Source organism: Phyllostomus discolor, chromosome 4 (genome assembly GCF_004126475.2).
Source record: "Phyllostomus discolor isolate MPI-MPIP mPhyDis1 chromosome 4, mPhyDis1.pri.v3, whole genome shotgun sequence".
NCBI lineage: Eukaryota > Metazoa > Chordata > Mammalia > Chiroptera > Phyllostomidae > Phyllostomus > Phyllostomus discolor.
Genome location: NC_040906.2, coordinates 62,106,235 through 62,128,267, shown reverse-complemented (window position 1 = coordinate 62,128,267; position 22,033 = coordinate 62,106,235). Strand labels below are relative to the sequence as shown.

The 22,033-nt window shown below is 35.9% G+C and overlaps 1 protein-coding gene across 20 annotated transcripts in view; it reads right to left on the bottom strand.

Annotated features, from left to right (window-relative positions):
- BAZ2B (bromodomain adjacent to zinc finger domain 2B) overlaps positions 1–22,033 on the bottom strand; it is a 367,012-nt gene that overhangs the window by 137,589 nt on the left and 207,390 nt on the right. For all 20 annotated transcript variants that reach the window (XM_036023420.1, XM_036023418.1, XM_036023403.1 and 17 more), the window contains one exon: positions 3,614–3,760. In XM_036023420.1, the coding sequence (XP_035879313.1) occupies positions 3,614–3,758 (145 nt within the window). In that variant the 5' untranslated portion in view covers positions 3,759–3,760. The remainder of the gene's footprint in view (positions 1–3,613; positions 3,761–22,033) is intronic.

The window sequence follows — 22,033 nt, the reverse complement described above, 5'->3', positions numbered from 1 at the left end:
TGTAAATGGGTCTCTTTAATTTTAAAAAGAAAAGCAGGAATACTCCAGCTTTAACTAGAAGTTTTAAACAATTTACCTATTTTATTTATTCAGCATTTTTATTTTTATAAGCTTTGGTTTGAAGATGATTACCTAAAAAAAAAAAAAAAATAGAAAAACCACGGGTCTAAGACACAGCTGAACTATAACTGAAATTTCCCAAATTCCTATCTTTGTATGATTTCAAATGACCACAACTCTCAAGCTAATCCACTCCGTAAAGTTTAATTATGCAACTATGTTTAAATACTATTCTCTCAGCTTTCACTTAGAGCCAGTATGTGCAGTCTGAGTATCTGTGAAACTCGCAAGTAGGATACTGGGCAGCATTTGGTTTTTCACACAAAAGTTCTGGTAGCATAATTGCTACATCGCCCAAGGCCAGGATAAAAGTTCACATTTTCCTGAGGAACTTTCCTCAGGAAATGATATGCTGACTAGCACCAGTATATGAGATATATATGTATTTTTCCCTTTTATTCTTAACAGTTCATTTGTTTTTTGTTTAATATTGGTGGCTTTCTTTAGTTAATATCTTTTTAGGGCCTATCTTTTGATATTTTAGTTAATGGTTTTGTTTACTATGTCAATACATTTCCTGACAGCTGTCCCAAAATATTTATTAGAAGCAGGCAAGTTATTTTTAAATCATAACCTAAACAGAAATACTGTATTCCTTATATTCTGCTAAGGCCAACAAAACATATATATGCAGATGGCCTTAGATTAATTAATCTTTACTGCAGTGTTATTTTCTATCCAAGTTACTGTAATAAAAATGACAGGTGTTTTGTGAAAGGCAATCCAGCATGGTCCCTCCCTACATGTTACTACTGAGTACACCAAAAATTCAAGGCCTTGACCGCTCTTTAAGTAAGCCCTTTCTTAGGATTGCATTTGCAGTGGTCAGCCTTGAAGGATGAGGTAACATTTGCCTCTAGATAAAGGGTTTGTTTTCATTTACAATAAAAGCAGTGGATTCTCTAAGCTCAGTATTCCTAAGCTGTGACACAAACCCACTGCATGTACAAGATTCAAGATGGCTGGAACTTGAGAGGCATGGGAAGCCAGTGCCAACATGATGTTCGTGCTGTTTGCTGTGCTGTAAGTAATGAAATCTCTGACCCAGGAGACAGCAGGCTAACTTGTGGGTAGGTACCATCTCAAATCCTCACAAGGTACTGATTCCAAATAAATGAGTTAGTTAATCATTCAATGTTGAAAAGCAGGTTTGAATTATATCCCATGTAACTCAGTGGAATTTCTGTAGACATACCATTAATAAAGAAGACAGAATGGTCTATTAAAATAAATACTTAAAACAAAATTTTCTGGCCCTACTGTTGTGGCTCAGTGGATTGCACGCCAGCCTGAAAACCAAAGGGTCATGGGTTTGATTCCCAGTCAGGGCACTGCCTGGGTTGTGGGCCAGGCTCCCAGTAGAGGGCATGTGAGAGGCAACCACACATTGATGTTTCTCTCCCTCTCTTTCTCCTACCCTTCCCCTCTGTCTAAAAATAATAAATGAAGATCTACAAAAAAAAAAAAAGGAAAGAAAAGAAATGAAAAGAAAAGAAAAGGAAAGAAAAGAAAAGAAAGGAAAGAGAGTCCATCCTCCAAGGGGTCATTAAAAAACTGTTCAAGTTTTGACATTTTAAAGATGAAAATTCTGTTTGACTCTATACACCAAAAAAAAAGTGAGGAGAATCACATTGTTTAAGATAAAGAGGCCAAGGTCTATTATGACTCTATGATTTTATTTTAAAGTGGACAGAATTATTAGGCAATGAATAGGCTAAAAATATCACATCAAACAAGACAGAAAAATGTGGTAAACTGAGTTATGCTGGACAATTGAGCATTCTCTTACATAAGTTGTGCATTGGAAGTTAATACTATGCTTTACTTTAAACATAATCTACAACAGTGTGAAAATTAAAAACGAAAAAGCATTTTCCCAGTCAGTGAAAATGCCCTTCAATACCTAGTGAAATATAGGTATTCAAATGTGTTAATAGGTGATATATTTCTGAATAAGCATAGAAATAAACTATACTTTCATTCAATATAAGTAGCAACATAAAAACTCTACAACCTTTTAAACTGGTAAATAAATGACAAAAACTTATTCCTTTCCAGACAAGGAAATTTCTAACAATACTCAGCAAGCTAGCATGCCCCACCCACTTCTGCAATTCCCAACTATCACGAACAAAAAATGGTGTCCCAATGTGACTAATCAGAATCACAAACAATTCAAGCATCACCTGTGAGAAACAGGTGATGGCAAAACTTCCAGAAAACTCAGGGCTCTGAATTCAAATACAATAAAGAACAGTTATAAAAAGCAGGAAAGAAAAATTATAAAAGTACAACTCCTCAATCATTTAGACAAAGTCAGTGGAAGTAAAATGCCAATCATGGCATCATCTTTTCTGAATACAGCAAATCATCAAAGGCATTCTTCAGCTACACATCATTATCATTTTATACACCAGGGAAGTGTGGATCAGGTTGTTCAATGTTAACTTTAACCCAGATTGTATAGGGTGCAGGACAACAGAGATTTCATTTATTTACTTTTTAATGTTATGCTATTTTATTTTAGCTATTTTGTAATCACTAAGAAAATTTTAGAAAAATATTCTGATAAAACAATGACAAAATGGCATCCTTGTTGTTCCATTGATTAAAAAAAATCAAAATAATTAAATATATACTTGGCAATTTGCTAGGGTATTTGTTTGCAAATATTCCATATTTATGCATTTCACTTACCCCAAATTACAACCTAATCTTAAAAAAAGTGAAATACCATTTACTTGTACTTCTCATAAACATATAGAATAATCTATAAGATTATTTGAAAATATTTAAGATTAAAAAGCTTCCTATTGATAAAGAAATGAATTAATCAAGTTCAACTGTAAAAAAAAAAAAGGATGTATTCTACCAAATCTGTGTTTGGGCAAGAAGTGATTTGGCATGGTTATTAAAAATACCTCCTATGTAATTAATGAAAATTAAGGGTATTTTCACTTCTGAAATAAAGCTCTCTTTTTAGCAATATAAACTTTAGTCATATTTAAGAGAAACTTTAAAAGCTCTAAGCTTTTAAAATATTTTCCAACAAGTAAATGATCTAGACGCCTGTGAGATGAGACAGCTGGAGTTTGGTGAAGGTCATTTCAATACTGAAAGCAGATTTAGGGCAAAGGGATCACAGCATTGGTACCTTCTCCTATCACCAAGAATTCCTTTGTATTTCTTCATTCCCTCATGGGTGTAATGTTTTCAAAAGACTTTGAATATATTAATTTATTAATTGAAATGGTGACATTAATATGAAACTCACAAAGAGAGCTTCTAATAAGTATGAAATGCATGGAATAACCAGTGCTACCCAAGTGTCCTGACAGAATTCAAAAAAGCAGAGACTAGATGTTTAACGTAGCCATTGTTCCACAGGTCAGTGGAGGTAATGAGAGCAATTTATTCAGAGCTGCATAAAACACTACAAACACAAATTAGTAAAAGAATGGCATTCTAAAATTGAGTTAATAAGGATATTCACCACATGGGTTGATTGTAGAGCTAAGCGAAGCAGCTCCAGTGGAAAGGCCGCCTTTTGACACCGATGAAGCCACAGAAGGCATAGAAGAGGAAGTTGGTACAGTAGAGGAGGCTGTTGAGGATGGTAACCGTTCTCCAGACTCCATATCTACGAGAGGGAGAAAAATATTAGTTCTCAGTGTTAGACAGAGGAAGTATTCAAAAGAGTTATACACACTTAAATTAAGTCAAATATTTAGGTATAGTTTTTAAAGTTAGGAAGTTTAGAAGATGTATTCTTCAGAAACATAAAATATGGAATAAAAAAACAAAATAATTAAAAATACCAATTTATGAAATAAGTTTAATGTTAAGTATACCAAATCCCCTCTATTAGGATTGTAGAGTTTCCTTATGTCAAAAAATTAATAATGATATAACTATAGTAATTTCACACTTGTGCCACAACCTTAGGAAAATTAATATATCAACTTCTTATCTTCTACATCACTTTATTATCCATTCGCTTACAACACAATGCCCATATTGTTTTAATAAAACAAGAAAATACCATTACATTTCAATGGACTGTAACCCTGTCTTATTAATCCAGATAGAAATATACTTGTTGGACTCCAGAATCCAAGAATATGACCTCATAATCCCCAATACAGTGAGACCCTTCCTCAAAAGACAAATTACATTTCATAGTTTTTACTACAATCACGTTTGAAGGATGGCCTCAAAATGACCTTAATATGACCAATTTATTATAACCACCTCTAAGCATCTTCATTAATCTGCTTGGCTATTTTGGGTACAATACTACATTGATCTTATTGTAATAGTTTATGTTGATACAAAAAAATCTAGAATAGAAATGAGTGAAGGAGGTCAAAGGTACAAAATTTCCATTTATAAAATAAATTAAGTCATGGGGACATAATGTATTGCATGGTGACTAATATTAGTAAAACTGTACAGTATATTTCAAAGTTGCTAAGACAGAAGATCTTAAAAGCTGTCATTACAAGGAAAAAAAACTATAATTATGTGTGGTGATAGATGTTAACTGGGCTTACTATGGTGATCATTTCACAATATATACAAATACAGAATCATCATATTGTACAACTGTAACTAATATAATGTTACATGTCAATTATATGTCAATAAAAATTTTATCTGTATTAGTTTATGGTCATTTTAATACTCTCTGCATACCCTGATCCCAAAATTAAGCAAGGCAATTGTGAAGTTCACAATTTATAAGAAGAAACAAAAAAAGATACTGCTCACCTGTGAACTTAAAATTAACCAAGAGTAAACTTTCACCATTTAAATAATCTAAACATAAAAAGATATCTGTAGGGAATTCTACAGTCAATTCACATAATTACTATATATTTTCTAAGAAAAAAATAGTTTGATTTAATTTTAAATATTGACAAATTAAAATAATGCAGGGTTGATGTTTAAATATCGATTGAACCCATATGGTATTTAGATGATTTTTCTCTTAAAATAAATATGTATGGTAAAGATAATCTCATGGTGATACACAGGATCATTTGTAAGACAATTTCAATGAGTTTCCCAATCACATACAATTAAAAAACTTCATGTTCTGGCATTGTCAATTATCTCCACAGGGACGGTACTGCTGTAATGAGTGTGGGCATATTCTTACAGAACTTTTCTTACTTTGTATCAGCATTCATCAGGGAAAGGCATGGTTAGTACTGATGGGTACGTGGAACTAATGCTTAAAGCACAAGTTTTAGGTCTTTGATCAAATAGTAGCTAACGAGCTTTGAGGCATGTGACTATCTGATGGCAAGGCCTATAGGACACATCTTTACAAACTATTTTCAGCAACATCCCATTTCACTAAATACAAAAAAATGTAGATTTTTTACTTAAATAGATTTTACCGAAAGACTTTTTAAAAATTTATAGCTAATAACCACATTGTATACAAAAATTATAAAATGTGCTATTTATTGCTACTTTAAAATATTTTTATTTATTTTATTTTTTAGAGAGAGAGGAAGGGAGAAAGAGAGGGAGAGAAACATAGATGTGAGAGAGAAACACCGATCAGTTGTCCCTCCTAGGCACTCAGAACTGGGAACCCAACCCCAGCACAGGCATGTGCCCTGACCGGAAATCAAACCCAAAACCTTTCACTTTGAGGGATGCTGCCCAACCAACTGAGCCACACAGATTAGAGGTACTGAAATATACTACTATTTAAAAATAATAAAAGGTGGATTTATTTTAAAAATCGCCTTTGTACTGCACAGCAAAAATACCTTTGTAATATAGATAAGCACGTTAGCTGAGTACTTCAATATAAGAGCTAAATAATAGTCATTACTTTTTAATAAGATAATAAATTATACACCCTAGGTATATTTCTTTCTGTTGATATAACTTAATTCAGGACTATGGTTAAGGAAAACCCAGAAGGCATAATAAGCAGTCTCTATATATTGCTCACTGGAGATTACTTTTCCTGGAAATATTTATTAAGGTAAAAAATAAGCATACATTTGGATCTTACAATCTTTTAAGAATCTACTTTACGGATAAAGTACAAGTAGAAACTTTATTACAACATTGTTTAAAAGTCAAATAAACTTTAAACCTGACAATAAAAAATGGAACTAGAGCCAGTAGCTTGAGGTATGGGGGCCTCTTTTAGTTTCAATAAAAATGCAATTTTCTCTTATTCTTTGTTCTTTTTGTTCATATAAGTGCAAATGGGCTTAACTCATTTTTTAAATGTGTATGCAGCCATTATCCTTAGTTCTACATATACACTATTTACGTGTCATTTTATTTTAACTATTTTGATCCTAGATGTATATTTTCATTTTTTAAATTCTAAACCAGTGGTTCTCAACCAACCGTACTTGACGTTTTTGTTTCTATTTTTAAAATTATATTTTGTTGATTATGCTATTACACGTATCCTGATTTTTCCCCATTTGCATCCCTCCACCCAGGGCCACCTACTCTCTCGGGAAATCCCTGCACCATTGTTCATGTCCATAAGTCATGTGTATAAGTTCTCAGGCTACTCCACTTCGTATACTGTACTTTACATCCCCATGGCTATTCTGTAACTACCTATTTGTATGTCTTACTCTCCTCACCCCGTCCCATCTGGCACCCATCAAAATACTCGGCATATCCATGATTCTATCTCCGTTCTTCTTGTTTATTTACTTTGTTTTTTAGACTCAATTGCTGATCGATATGTATTTCTTGCCATTTTATTGTTCATAGTTTTTATCTTTTTCTTGAATAAGTCCCTTTAGCATTTCATATAATAGTGTTTTGGTGATAATGAACACCTTTAGTTTTTTCTTGTCTGGGAATCTCTTTATCTGCCCTTCAATTCTAAATGATAGCTTTGCTGGATAGAGCAATCTTGGCTGTAAGTCCCCACTCTTCATGACTTTGAATATTTCTTACCAATACCTTGTAGCATGCAAAGTTTCTTTTCAGAAACCAGCCGACAGTCTTATCAGAACACCCCTAGAAGTAACTATAGATTCTTTTCTCTCATTGCTTTTAACATTCTCTCTTTATTTTTACTCTTTATCATTTTAATTATGATGTGTCTTGGAGTGGGCCTCTCTGCACTCATCTTGTTTGGGACTCTCTGTGTTTCCTGGACTTCCATGTTTATTTTCTTCAGCAAATTAGGAAAGTTTTCTGTCATTATTTTTTCAAATAGATTTCCAATTTCTTCCTCTTTCTCTTTTCCTTCTGGCACCCCTCTGAAGTAAATGTTGGAACACTTAAAGTTGTCCCAGAGGCTGCTTATACTATCCTCATTTATTTGGATTCTTTTTTCCTCTTGTTCTGATTTGGTTGTTTTTTGGTTCCTTATGTTCCAAATCATTGATTTGACTCTCGGCTTCATCCACTCTACTGCTGTTTCCCAGTAAATTGTGTTTTATTTTAATTAGTGTATCTTTCATTTCTGACTGGATCTTTTTTATGCTGTTGAGCTCCTAAGTTCCTTAAGCATCCTTATAATCAGTGTTTTGAACTCTGCATCTGATAGATTGTTTAATCTCCATTTTGTTTAGCTCTTTTTCTGGAGTTTTAATCTGTTCTTTCATTTAGGCCATATTTCTTTTGTTTCCTCATCTTGACAGCCTCCCTATATTTGTTTCTATGTATTAGGTAGAACTGCTTTAACTCTGTTGTGATAGTGTGGCCTAATGTAGTAGGTGTCCTGTAGAGTGCATTGGCACAGCCTCCCCTATCACCCAAGCTGGGTACTCAAAATGCACTCTTTGTGTGGGCTGAGTACACCCTCCTGTTGTAGTTGAGCCTTGGTTGCTGTTGGCAGATCAATGGACAGGATTTACCCAGGCTGGTCAGCTTCAAGGATTAGCTGTGACCACTGAAGGCCAACCTCCACTGTCTGTGGAGGATCAGCTGTGCAAGGGTAGTGTGGTGGTACTCCGATGTGGTCTGCAGGTGTCCACTGGGTACACTGACCCTGGGGTTTCCCAGGTAGTGCAGGCCAAGGTCAGACCCCATCTGTGGTTTGCATGGGGCCACCCTGCCTGAGCTATAAAGCAATCTGAGATGGCTGTATTTGTGCTGGGCTTGGAGATTCCCAGGGGAAGCTAAGCTATGAATCTAGGTTGGCTGCTGATAGTCCCTAGCTGTGGGCTCATAGAGGCCAGCTGTTGCTTCTTTGAAAGGATTTAGGAAGTTGTGGAGCATGAGCTAAGACCAGCCATTCATACAGAAAAGCTGCTTGGGTGGATCTATAAGTTGGATGGGGCAGAGCCTCTGGGGATCTCCAAGGCAGGTCAAACAGTGTTAGCCAGATTGATGGAGCAGCAGATATGGTACCAGCTTGCTGGTTCTGTGGGCGTAGGATTTAGAAAGGACAATGGCCTCTGTTTACCTTGATGACAGACACTTCAGTTCCTCCCTTCATGCCACTGGTGCCTTTCAAGCTTCTGCTCTGGTGCTGGAGCTCAGAGGAAGTGAGTCTGAGTAGGTGAGTTGTGTGTAGGTTTTTAAGGGGAACTACTTGGGGCTCCAGAAGTTTCTTCTATGAACTCAATTCCTGCTGGTTTTTGCAGCCAGAAGTAATGGGGTCTTATCTTCCTGGCACTGGAACCCTGCAATGGGGGCATGGTGTGGGGCTGGGACTCCTCGCTTGCAAGATATCCCTCCCAAATTTTTATCCACCACACGTGGGTGAGGAACCAGCCCATTCTGTGTCTGGATGGATGTGGTTTCTTTAATTCCAAAGTTGTCAGACTTCCATTCAATTCGATTTCTGACATTCCTGAATGATGGTTGCTCTATTTTTAGATGCAATTTTGATGTGGTTGTGAGAAGAAGAGAGCTGTGTCTGCCTATGACATCTTGACCACAAGTCAGACATATTTTTAGTCAGTCAATATGACCTCTTAGGTAGCTGAGTATTCTCTTTGTATATAAAGTTCTTTTTTTTAATACTGGAACTAAGTTTAATTTTTTTCATGTTTTAATAGGAATTTTGAAATTCTAGTAGCCCCAAATGGTCAATTACTCTATGTTTATCTTTTACATATCTTTCTTTTCATTTAAAAAAGATATTAACAAGTCAACTTTAGCCTTTGTTACTCTAGAATGAAGATTGTTTATGCTTGAATTAACAAGGATTAGCTTTTTAGGCTAAATATTATTGAATATCCATTTTACTTACTATTGTGCCCTGCTAAATAAAGCACAAACATACCACTGGAAGGAACTCTAGTCAATAGGAAGTTAAAAGGTAAGAAAGCAATGCCTTTGTAACTGTGAAAAAGCCACAAAACAATCATTAGTTTACTATATTGTAAGAACTGGTCAAAGAAGAAGGTTTAAAATACATGAGCACCAAAGGATGCTAAAAGTAGTAGCGAAAAGTATGAGGAGAAACAAGATATTTGAATAGATTCAAAGTATAACTTCCCAAATATTTACAATTATAGGGCAAAAGTGAATTTCACAGTGGAGAAACTATATAACCTGTAATACAACATACCTTTTGAAGGGCATATCATTTCTGTGGTATTCTTCTCGATCACATATAACATCAGTCAAATCATGGCAAGCCCAGAGAAATCCAAGTTGAGAAAGTACATACACAATTATTGACTACTATTCATCAAGTGTCAAGATCATGAAGGGAAAGGAAAGACTGAGGAACTGCCACGGGTGGAAGGCTAAGGAGATACAACTAATGTGATATGGAATCCTAGGTTGGATTTAGGAACAAAAAATGGACATTAATGGGAAAACTAAGGGAATTCATATAAAGTCTACAGCTTAGTTAATAGCACTGTACCAATGTTAATTTCTGATTTTATAATTTCAATAGGAGAATCTGGGTAAAAAATATATGTGTATGTTCTGTTTTTGTTTTCTAACTATCTTTTATAAATCTAAAATAATTTCAAAAGAAAAGAAAAACAAAAACACAAAATCTGGCACATAGTAATCACATAAAAAAATACATATGCCTTGGGGCTAAAGAGTGTAAACTTAAACGTGAAAGAAATGAAGACAGATTACATATGACAACAGACATTATCTGGATTCAAAACCCGTGCCTACAACTTATTAGCTATGATCTTGTTGAAATTATGTAACTTCAGTGAACTTTTGATTTTTTCATAATAATATAAAGATATAGTTGGAAGGATTAAATGAAATAATGCAGGTAAAGTGCTAGGTACCTAGCATTCAACAATTGTTAGCTATTATTATTATTATTATTTTTTAAAGATTTTATTTATTTATTTTTAGAGAGGGAAGGGAGGGAGGGAGGGAGGGAGAGGGAGAGAGAGAGAAACATCAATGTGCGGTTGCTGGGGGTTATGGCCTGCAACCCAGGAATGTACCCTGGCTGGGAATCGAACCTGGGACACTTTGGTTCCCAGCCCGCGCTCAATCCACTGAGCTACGCCAGCCAGGGCTTGTTAGCTATTATTTTTAATAAGTGAATGTTTGTGGGTATGATGAGCCATGTGGCAGTAAAAGAAATTTAATGTACTTTTAGATTATGCATTTCAAGTAAATATTTTAGGGTAATATCTATTTACAGGTTATATATATCTTAGTGTGTTATTATATTTTTTACCCAAATAAATTTTGAATTAAGAATGAAAAATAAGGGCCTTGTGATTTAAGTACCAATGGTATCATGTTTGTGAAATTTTCAAAATAAGCTGGAACATAAATTTAAATAAAATATCATAGAGCCAGACATTTGGACATGTAAGTAAACATGCCTCAGCTCCTTGTACAACTACAACAAAAATTACAACTACAAAATAAATATCACTGAGAATCATCAGAAAATCAAGCTGCATGGAAGTCTGATAACCAAGGATTTAAAGAAGTCACATTCACCCAGGCAAGTACAAGGGGCAGAGATGCGCAGATGGAGTGGAGAGGTGTGGAGACACATGGAGACGCTGAGCAGCATGGAGAGGCGCGGAAATGTGGAATGCATGGCCCCACATCCACATGTGGTGGATAAAAATTAGGAGGGATACCTCAGGAGCTAGGGATTCCAGCCCCAGACCAGACCACCCAACCCAGGGTTCTCGTGCTAGGAAGATAAATCCCCGTAACTTCTGGCTGTAATACCCAGTGGGGAATGGGCAGCAGAAGAAACTGTGGGATTCTCAAGAAACTCTTATTATGTCATGACCCATGGATGTGAACTAAGGGGGTACTGCTAGAGGGAATGGGGGTATTGGGTAGAGGGGACAAAGGGAGAAAATTCAGACAACTGTAATAACATAACCAATAAAATATTTTCAGAAAATAAAAAGAACTAGATGCTTCTGGGAAAAAATCAATAATTTTTAGTTGAAAAACAATTACTCTATGATCATATGAGTTATTATTCAATATTGATGCATACTACATAAATCAGTGAGACCCATTTATTCAGATTATTTAAGAAAAATGTGTTCATTAAAATAAAAACAATTCAGATATCTAAGAACCATTTATTCCCAGATTTCTGTTATGGCTAGAACATCCAGATCTGATACTTGCACTCCTGGAATAGCCTCTCATTTTGAGGTTGTATATTAAGAATACCACTTTCTTCTAAGTTCCAAGTCACCACTAATCAGCTGACTCTTTTTGGCCCACAACAGTCCATATACCATGAGAAAAAATGAATAAAATATAATAACATGACTACCCCACCCACAACACATCCACCTATGGAAGAATATCAATTAGTGGGTACATCTTTTAGTTTAGGACATTTTTGAGAGTATATTTTCCAATGTATAACTTCAGAATAATTTACTTACAAAGTCAACCAGGTAAGATAAAGATTACTACAACTTACAATTAACGTATAACACTATACTAAAAAAATAAATAAATGCGTTGATGTGAACAACAGGGGAAAAAAAACATGCAGAAGATGATGTTGCAAGTGATTGGATTCATTACAGACCTTTCCCATGTTCTTAAGCAGTAGTTCTTAACCAGGGGTGGCTTTCCACTAGAAAACATTTTGCAATGTCTGGGGACATTTTTGACTGCTACAACTGACAGGGTGCTACTGACTAAATATCCCTTTTTTTCTATCCTCACCGAGGACATGCTTAGTGATTTTACAGAGAAGGGAAGAGAAGGAGAGAGTGAAAGAGAGAAACATTACTGGTTGCCTTCTCCCACATGCCCCGACTGAGGACCAAACTGCAACCTAGGCCCTGACTGGGACTTGAAACCATGACATTTGCATTTACGGGATGACACTCCAACCAACTGAGCCACACTGGCCAGGACCAGACATTATTTTTTAAATGTCCAACTCAGTCTTTAGTGTCTATATCACCTTGGGGCCACCAAGTGCTAACAGGTGAAAGGACGTGGGACACCTTTATGTGTATCAAGGACCCCAGAACACCTCTCAAAAGAGAATAAATCCAGTTACAAAACTTCTGTAGCAGTTGATAGGCATGGAGGAAGGGGCACTGTGTGTACAGAAATTTAAGGGGATATTGGAGGAGGTTCTTCAGCAATAGGGCATGGTCTTGCTGAAAAGGCAAACAAGTAGGGTCAGCCACTGATCTGGGCCCTCAGCCAGAGGGTAGATCTCTGTGACTTCCACCAGGGAAAGCGCCTCCACTGCAGTCTCCATCACCACCAACAGCAGCCTGACTCTGCCAGCTGCTACTGTAGAGCTGTCTGTTGTTGGTGCTGGTAGGTCTTGCATTTCTCCACAGGTTGGAGGACAGTAGCTCTTGCCATAGTTGGCCCTGGAGTGTGGCAAGAGCAGGGCTGTTTGCTTGTGTGAATACAGCACTGTTCTGGCAGGTCTATGGAGATTAAAATGTACAAAACTGCTGCACCCCCCACCCCCACCAAGAGAATTAACTACCTGGCCCAAAATGTTAGTAGTGCTAAGGTTGAGAAATTCTGATCTAAAGTATCAAAAACTGCATTACTTGGAATTCAGTTAACCAAAACACTATTAAGTAGTAATTCTATATAATTATTATAATAAAATGATTTTTGCTTATTTAGTACCACTGCAATAATTTAGAACATTCTATTCAAACTATCTTTTATGTCAGCATTCCTCTAGAGTCTATTGTTTTACACTTCATCCTAATTGTTTAAACCTGATAATGTATGACATACAATTTGTGCATATAATAATGCTCACTCATGCTGTGTAGCATTAATTTAGTGCATTTGACTAAGACGTTATTTATATAACAATTGTGAGAACAGACAAAAATCAGAATTGCCACAAACAACTATGGTACTTCCCTGCCTGATGCTTTTCTATACACCAAAAACATTCAATGATCAGTTATTAATGATAACATTGTTCAAATTCATGCATATCCAATGTTCTTTTTTGTGATCACGTAATTTATGAAACACTGACATCTGTTAGATGTAAACCTAAACAGGTACAAATAAAGAAGGGCAAGGTATGATGGCTAAGGAATACAAACACAGTCAGCTGCCCTGTGTTTCAATCACAGGATTCCTTCACTATTGAAAATATAGCTATAGGCCCTGGCTGGCGTAGCTCAGTGGATTGAGCACGGACTGGGAACCAAAGTGTCCCAGGTTCGATTCCCAGCCAGGGTACATTCCTGGGTTGCAGGCCATAACCCCCAGCAACTGTACATTGATGTCTCTCTTTCTCTCTCTCCCTCCCTCCCTCCCTCCCTCCCCTCTCTAAAAATAAATAAATAAAATCTTAAAAAAAAAAAAGAAAATATAGCTATAGAATAGATTGACAATTCAGAAAGGAAACATAAAAATAGACTTAGATATTTCTCCTGGAAAAAAGTTTTCTTATCGAGTGTCTTTATTTTTATTAACAACACCAAAAGTTCTCCGTGGGAGTTCAAAGCACACAAGTAGAGCTGGCAAACCCTTACTTCTCCTTAGAATGGAACCTCAAGTAAAAAAGAGTAACTGGGAAGAATATCAGGAGATAGTCACTATGCTTTCTCTTTTGGTTTAGTAGGACCACTAACAATAGTGATTTGGAAGTCTGTTATTTTCTAAAAGTTCTGACAAAGGCTTTTCTACAAGTATCTCTTCAGATACTTTTCAGGCAACTGAATACTTAGACAAATAATACTTTGATATTAAGTAGCAATACAAAAGTAAAAACCAAGCAACAACCAAAAATTATTCTGTTAACGGATTTTGAGAAATAGGAAATGATGAGGTAGAAATACCTTATTAGACAGAAAACAAAATTCTCCTAATTAACATGTTTGAGGGGAAAATGATACTGTTTATAAATTTTTTACTTACCTACATTTTCAGAAATAGTTATTTCAAGTCATTAATATAGTACATTGTAATTTAAAATATGAACATATAAAATTTCATTTGTTGTCTGATTCATTTTAACTAGCACTGTACGCAGTCATAAAATTATGTGTGCGTGTGTCCCCTCACCCCACCGCCAAGAACGTGGGCTGGCAACCAGGGGCTCTGAGCTGCAGCCGGTGATCTAGAGCTAGCCTCCTACTCCACTCAAGACCAGTTTCCTTCTCTGAAAACTGAAAGGATTGGATTATACCAGCCTTCAATAACTGAATTTTATGAAGTTGATGGTTAAAAAAAAAACCCTTTACTTGCATTAAAAATATTTAACAATTTAATTCTTTTTTCCTTGTCCTCCTTTCCACTGGCTTTAGTTCTACCTCTAAAAGATTTGTTAAATCTTTTAAAAATTTACTCTTGTCTTATTTATACCTCAAGAGACTTTATAATGAGAAAATTATCCAAGAGTAAAGAACTGATTTTCCCTCTGCTCAGTAAATGTCTATTCAGGGAGAATTTTTTTCCATCCAAAGGATTAAGTATTCTCTTGCAATGACGTATCTGTGAGAAAAAGGTTATCCTAAGGATGTAAAAAAAGGTATAAAAGAATATTAAAGAAGATTTGAGCAAGATTTAACATGTATGAATCAACTGAAGCATAGGTGGAATCTATAAATTTAAATAATGATTAGAATTAGAAATTCCCTTTTTAAAAAAATTGATTTGAGAGAGAGAAAAAAATGGAGAGAGAGAAGGAGGAGGTGAGGAGACAAAGAGAACGAGAGTATGAGAGAGAGAGAGAGAGATCTGTTTTTCCACTTAATTTATGCAATTCATTGGTTGATCCTTGTATGTGGCCTGACAGGGATGAAACCTGCAACCTTGGCATATCAGGACAATGCTCTAAGAAACTGAGCTACCCTGCCAGGACCAGAAATTTCTAATAAGGATACAAAGGTTAGAAAGATAAAAAGAGAGATAATGTCTGGTTAATCAATCCTTTCATCTACAAATGCAAGGAATCCAAAAGAACAAGCAAACAGACCTAAAGCTTTGCTTAAACTAAGAAACAGTGAAATTTCTAAGACATTCTGTACAGCAACTATAGCTGATGCTTAACAGATTGAGAAAATAAAGCAGGGTGACAAACAGAAATCATGTTACTCTTCGTAAGATATCCACACGTATTTGGAAGCCAAGAAAAGATGCCAAGAACTACGTAACTGATGAACTGGAATAAAAACTCCTTTTCAATGGGGAAAAAGCAGAGTTTCCCTAACAGAGAAAAAAAGACACCTCTTAAAGAACAAAATGAAGATAAGAGTTTGTGAATAACATGCAAAAAATACTTTTTGTCCTGGTAAATAGTTACTGGTTACTCTATATTAGGTTTCTCTTTCTAATATTATCACTCCCCATTCAAAAGTATTCAATTTATCCAAGAAATATAGTCATACCTATGGGTAAAGATAAATGTAAATGATATTTATTAAACATATTCATTGCAAAAGACTTTTAAAAACAAAATATTCCATCAGTAAGACATTGTTAATTTGTGGTACCTTCTTTAATAGAATAGTATGCAACCATTATAATATTATAAGTAGAACTATACTAGCTAATCTGTTAAAAGAGTAAAGTGGGGAGAAATAAAAACAGCACGATCTTATGTATGACAAAGAAAAGAGAGGATATTATCTTATGCCTGTGCTCAGAATATTTCTGGAAAAAATATATGAGAAACTGGTAACTGTTTATTACTTTTTTAAAAGATTTTATTTATTTATTTAGAGGGATGGGGAAGGGAGGGAGAAAGAGAGGGAGTGACACCTCAATGTGTGTTTGCCTTTAGCACACCCCATACTGGGGACCTGGCCTGTAACCCAGGCATGTGCACTGACTGGGAATCAAACTGGTGATGCTTTGGTTCACAGGCCTGCACTCAATCCACTGAGCTACACCAGCCAGGCCTGTTTACTTCTATATAAAGTGACTGGGGAAAGTCACTTTCATCCTAGATTGAAATCTAGGATGGAAAAATGCTTTTTCACAATATATCTTCTGCCACTTGAATGATTTACCATATGCTAGTACTGTTAACAGTTAAATTTTTAAAACGAGAAAGGCTTCTAATGGTTTGGTGTTGTCAGAAATTACCTTTCAAAATGTTCTGCAGAGAGTACAGGTTCAAGGTGATACAGTGGGAAGATCCTGAACCTCCCCAAACACTGAGTCTGTGGCTATGCATGGAACAATTTCCTGTCAATAAAACCTGAGGGCTGGCTGAATGATGACAACACGTCAGGCAACAAAAAGAAAACCACACTGGCATGGTAGGAGAGGCTGGGACACATCTGCACGGGACAACCCGTGGGCAGGGACAACCATGCTATAGGTGGCACCGATTAAACAAAGTCTAACCATTTATGGGAACATCATATGTTCAACCTTTCAGACAGCATTTATTAATTCATGAAGCATGCTAGGTTGTGGGATATAATGACACAATTAGGTTAAGTAGTCTACCTTAGGGTTTATAGTCTACTAGGCTGGAGCAATGATGGAAACCTGATCATTTAAATAATGAAAGGCCTACACACTAAGGCACACACCCAGGATCCAGGTTTGATCCCTGGTCAGGTGTGTAAGAGAAAGCAACCCAATCACGGTTTCTCTGTTTCTCTGTTTCTCTCTCTCAGCAATGAAAAAGATAAACGTTATTGGTGAGGATAAAAATATTAAATAATAAAAGATGCTATGATCTAATGAAATGCTCTCTGACATAGACATTTTAAGTAATAGAAACAGGGGAACTTGTTGCTGAGTGGAGATCATAAAGGCTGTGATCCTAAGAATATGCAAACTACAAAAAAGTGGGCTGGAGAAAATGTACAGAGAAGCTGAGTGATCTTGAGAGAAAGAAGGTACGAGTATGGCCAATCTTAGGTTCCTTTCCTTAGACATGCCTTTTTTATTTTCTCACATTCCCTGAAACTCCTATATGTCCTTTTTAATTTAATTTTAGTGGGTTACTGTTCCCTGCAACTGAAAGAGAACAGACAGTAAACTTCCTAACAAATGTCATGTTTAATCTTATCTTCTCTCTTCTTATCTTTGTTCATGCTATCTACACCACTGACCTGTATTCTGTTTTTCCCTCTTAACAATCCAAATACAAGCCCAAGAGTCACTTTACCCATAAAACTGTATCAGACTAATATGAGACCATGACTTCTTATCTATGAACTGTACAGCACTTCAGCTTGTACCCAGAAAGCTGCTCATCACATTGACTTTTTACTGCTCCTTCTTTGCTTTATGAATCCACTGTATAATTCAGCACATAGCCACTATGTCTCAAGTCTTAGTTTCAGAATCGGTATTATGAGGTTAATTACACCCACTTCAAAGAGCCACTGTAAAAACAGCATCTAGCACACTTCTGCTAGGTATTTTGACTTTATGTGATTGGCCAGAATTCAGAAGAAAATATATTTAATTTAGCCCTGGCTGGCGTAGCTCAGTGGATTGAGCACGGGCTGGGAACCAAAGTGTCCCAGGTTCGATTCCCAGCCAGGGTACATTCCTGGGTTGCAGGCCATAACCCCCAGCAACCGCACATTGATGTTTCTCTCTCTCTCTCTCTCTCTCTCTTCTCTCCCTCTACCTCCCTCCCTTCCCTCTCTAAAAATAAATAAATAAAATCTTTAAAAAAAAAAGATTAAAAAAAAAAAGCTGCTAGCATCTTTAAAAAAAAAAAAGAAAATATATTTAATTTCTTCAAACCAAATATACAAGAGTGAGAAAACAGCTCATTGGAAGTCAACACAGTTTCTTTCATAAGTTAAGTGTGAGCAAAAGAAAGATAAAAATGTCAAAAGCACTTACACTTCCAGGCAAATTTTTCACAGGTACACCTCAGAAGATGTTCAATAAGTTCATTAGGCTATCCCTGTCAACCTGCCTCTCAAAAGAGTGTTGTTATCACTAGTTTAACTGTAGAGAATAGTATAATTTAAACTTTTGTTTCAGATAACACTGATAATTTCAGTTCAGTTTTTGGATAACCAAAATAATAAAACTTTTTTCCTGAGATGTTCACATGATTTTATAACTTCCATGATTCAAAAAATTTTGTTCAGACTATAACTTCTCTTTTTACTAATTTAGAAACCAATTTTCTCCTTTATGAGACTGACCATCTCCAAAACTTCAGTTACAATAATACGCTCTACCATTCTCTTCACTATAAAATTTAGTCAAATCACCTAACTTATCCTTTCAAATATGCCTCTTCTACTTTTCTCCTAATTTATTGTTTTCTAAATATATCTAATTTGTCCATGTCTTACTATACTAATGGACCCAAATATTAATATAATACTCTTAGTTTTTATTTGGAAGATTCAAGACCCTCCAAAACACGGCTCAGAGAGAATTTAATAGCCTGCCTTCATACTACATGTCCTTAGGTACATTCCCACACATGTCTTAACATAACCTGTGCTAAACACGAGAACAATGAACAATTCAATACAGTGAAATAATGAATATAACTATGAACCAGTTATTTTAGTATTTCTGCAAAGTAAAACAAAGTACCTACTCAATAATGAAATCATTCTAAAAATGAGCATTGAGATGAAAAAAAAAACATGCTTTATAAATAGCTTACTGATTACTAAAATAATACGTGTAGTATAATGATAGAATGATATATGACAAGGTATGTCCAGAAAGTATCCAGCATGTACTACAAAAAATAGAAGAATTTACTGAAGAAGATACAAGATATAAGAAACATTGTACATAGGACAATGACGCCTTAGTCCCCTTCAAAGTAGGCACCTAGGGACCTCACACAGTTCTCCCAGTGTCTCCCACTGTTCAAAAGACTCTGTAAAATCCTTTGTTGGAATCACCATCAGGTGCCCTGTTGTATTTTCCTGAATCTAATCAACAGTCTAAAATCTCTTCATCTTCAAAGGTGATTTTAGTTTTGGGAAGAGCCTAAAGTTGCAGGGCACAAATCTGGGCTATAGGGGTCTGAGTCACCTGTGTGATCTGATGTTTTGCCCAAGAACTCTGCACAAGCAGTTTGAATCAAGCCATTAGCAGCTGCAGCACAATGTTCCTTCTGTCTGGTAGCAGAAGCCATGGAATAAATTTTGCCATCACTCGTTTCATGCAAGATCCTGCATCAAAATCTAGAACACAGTGGTATTTGGAATTCCCAGATCATCTAGTTCTGGCACTGTCAGTGGCTGATCTTTGTTGATTGCAGTATGTACATGTTCAAGATTCTCAGGTGTTCTGTTTGTTGCAGGCCTTCCAGAATATGGATGACTTTCAACAGTGTTGCATTTCTGCCACACTTTATATTTGTGCTGTATTCATGTGCTGCATTCATTGCATCACCCCAAAAAGCCTTCTGAATCATCCTAATAGTTTCCACGGATCGATGTTCCAGCTTAATGCAACAAAGAATGTAGATTCTTTGCTGTACTTGCTCAGTCATCTTGAATGGGATGGTCATACAGTACACATGCTCACTCAACAGCACCTACCACCCCCACTGACTAGTACAGTGAAGTTGTCATTACTCATGCATGCGTATTCCAGTCCACTCTCCTAGGCTGCCAGGTTACATCAATATCATGCAAACTGTTTTGATTACATTAACAATGGCTGAAGTTTTTCTGGGACAGACCTTGTGTACCTATTGGAACTATAAAACTGTCTGCACTTTAAATGCTCATCTAAATATTCCACCTCAAATATTCCAAAGTTAAAAATATCTGGGTTCCTCAGGGCATAGGTAAACATGGCTCACCTCCTCTCACAACGACATCAAAATTACAACTAAATTATAGAACAACCACCACTCAGAACCATCAGAAATATAGTTGAATAGAAGTCTGACAACTATGGAATTAAAGAAACCACATCAACCCAGACTGATAGGAGGGATGGAGATTGAAAATGGGCTAGTCCCACAGCCACATGTGATTGATAAAAATTCAGGAGTGATATCTCAGGAGTGAGGAGTTCCAGTTCCACTCCAGGTCCCCCAGCCCACAGTTCCAGTGGCAGGAAGATTAGTCCCTATAAATTTTGGCTGCAAAAACCAGTAGGGACTATCAGCTGATTTCTCAAAAGAAACTTTGCAGGCTAGAAGAGATTGGCAAGAAATATTCAAAATTATGAAAAGCAGGGACTTACAGCCAAGATTTCTCTATCCAGCAAAGGTATCACTTAGAATTGAAGGGCCGATAAAGAGATTCTCAGACAAGAAAAAAATAAAGGAGTTCATCATCACCAAGCCATTATTATATGAAATGTTAAAGGGACTTATTTAAGAAAAGGAAGATCAAAACTATGAACAATAAAATAGTGATAAATACATATGTACCAACAATTGAATCTAAAAAACAAACTAAGCAAACAAGAAGATGCCAGACAGACTCATGGATACGGAGAGGGTTTTGATGGCTGCCAGGTGGGAGGGGGTGGGTGATGGGTGAAGAGGTGAAGGGAGTAAGAAATACAGATAGGTAGTTACAGAATAGCCCTGGGGATGTAAAGTATAATACAGGAAATGGAGCAGCCAAAGAACTTACACACATGACCCATGGACATGAACAATGGTTGGGGATTGCCTGAGGGAGTGGAGGATGCTGTGTGGAAGGGGATAAAGGGGAAAAAATTGGGACAACTGTAATAGTATATCAGTAAAATAAATTTAAAAAAGAAAAAAAGGTAAGTAAAACTTGCCATTAAAAAAATAAGAATATTTGAGTTCCTCAAAAGGGTAAACATAGCATTACCATATGCCCCCAGGAAATCTTTTCCTAAGTATGGAGAAATGAAAACATGTTTTCACTAAAACTTGTACATGAATATGAAAATAACCCAAAAGACTCTTAGCTGATAAATAAAATTTGGTATATCCATACAATGAAATATTATTAGGCAATAAAAAGGATTGAAATACTGACTCATGCTTTGACTCTGAAGAACTTTGAAAACATTATATTAAGTGAAAGAAGCCTTTCACAAATGACCACATATGGTATGGTCCAATTTATATTACATGTCCAGAAAAGGCAAATCTATAGAGACAGAAAGTAGATTAGAGGTTGCCTTTGGCTGTGGGAAAGGAGGAAAAAAATGGGGAGTGACTGCCAATGGGTACTGGCAATGTGAAGAGGATTAGGAAAATACTTAGTTGATTCTGAGAATGGTTACACAAGTCTCTGAATGCACTAAAGACTGAATTGTATATTTTAGAAGGGTAAACTGAATGGCATGTGAATTATGTGTTTATAAATCTGTTATATATAAAAAAGAAAAAAACTAGATCTCATGTTGATAAAATGCTATTAAATTTAATCCATACTCTACTGAAAATTTAAAGTTAGTATTCTCAATTCTAGCCTCTATAACCAAAACTAAATGTAGAATGTCCCTTGTATGGTCTTTCAAACTCTCTCAAGTACTTATCCATTTGGTTAATTTTGAATCTCTCTCTCTTGTTCCCCATACACAGACACACACACACTAATACATTAAAACTATATTAATTCAGTTTGGG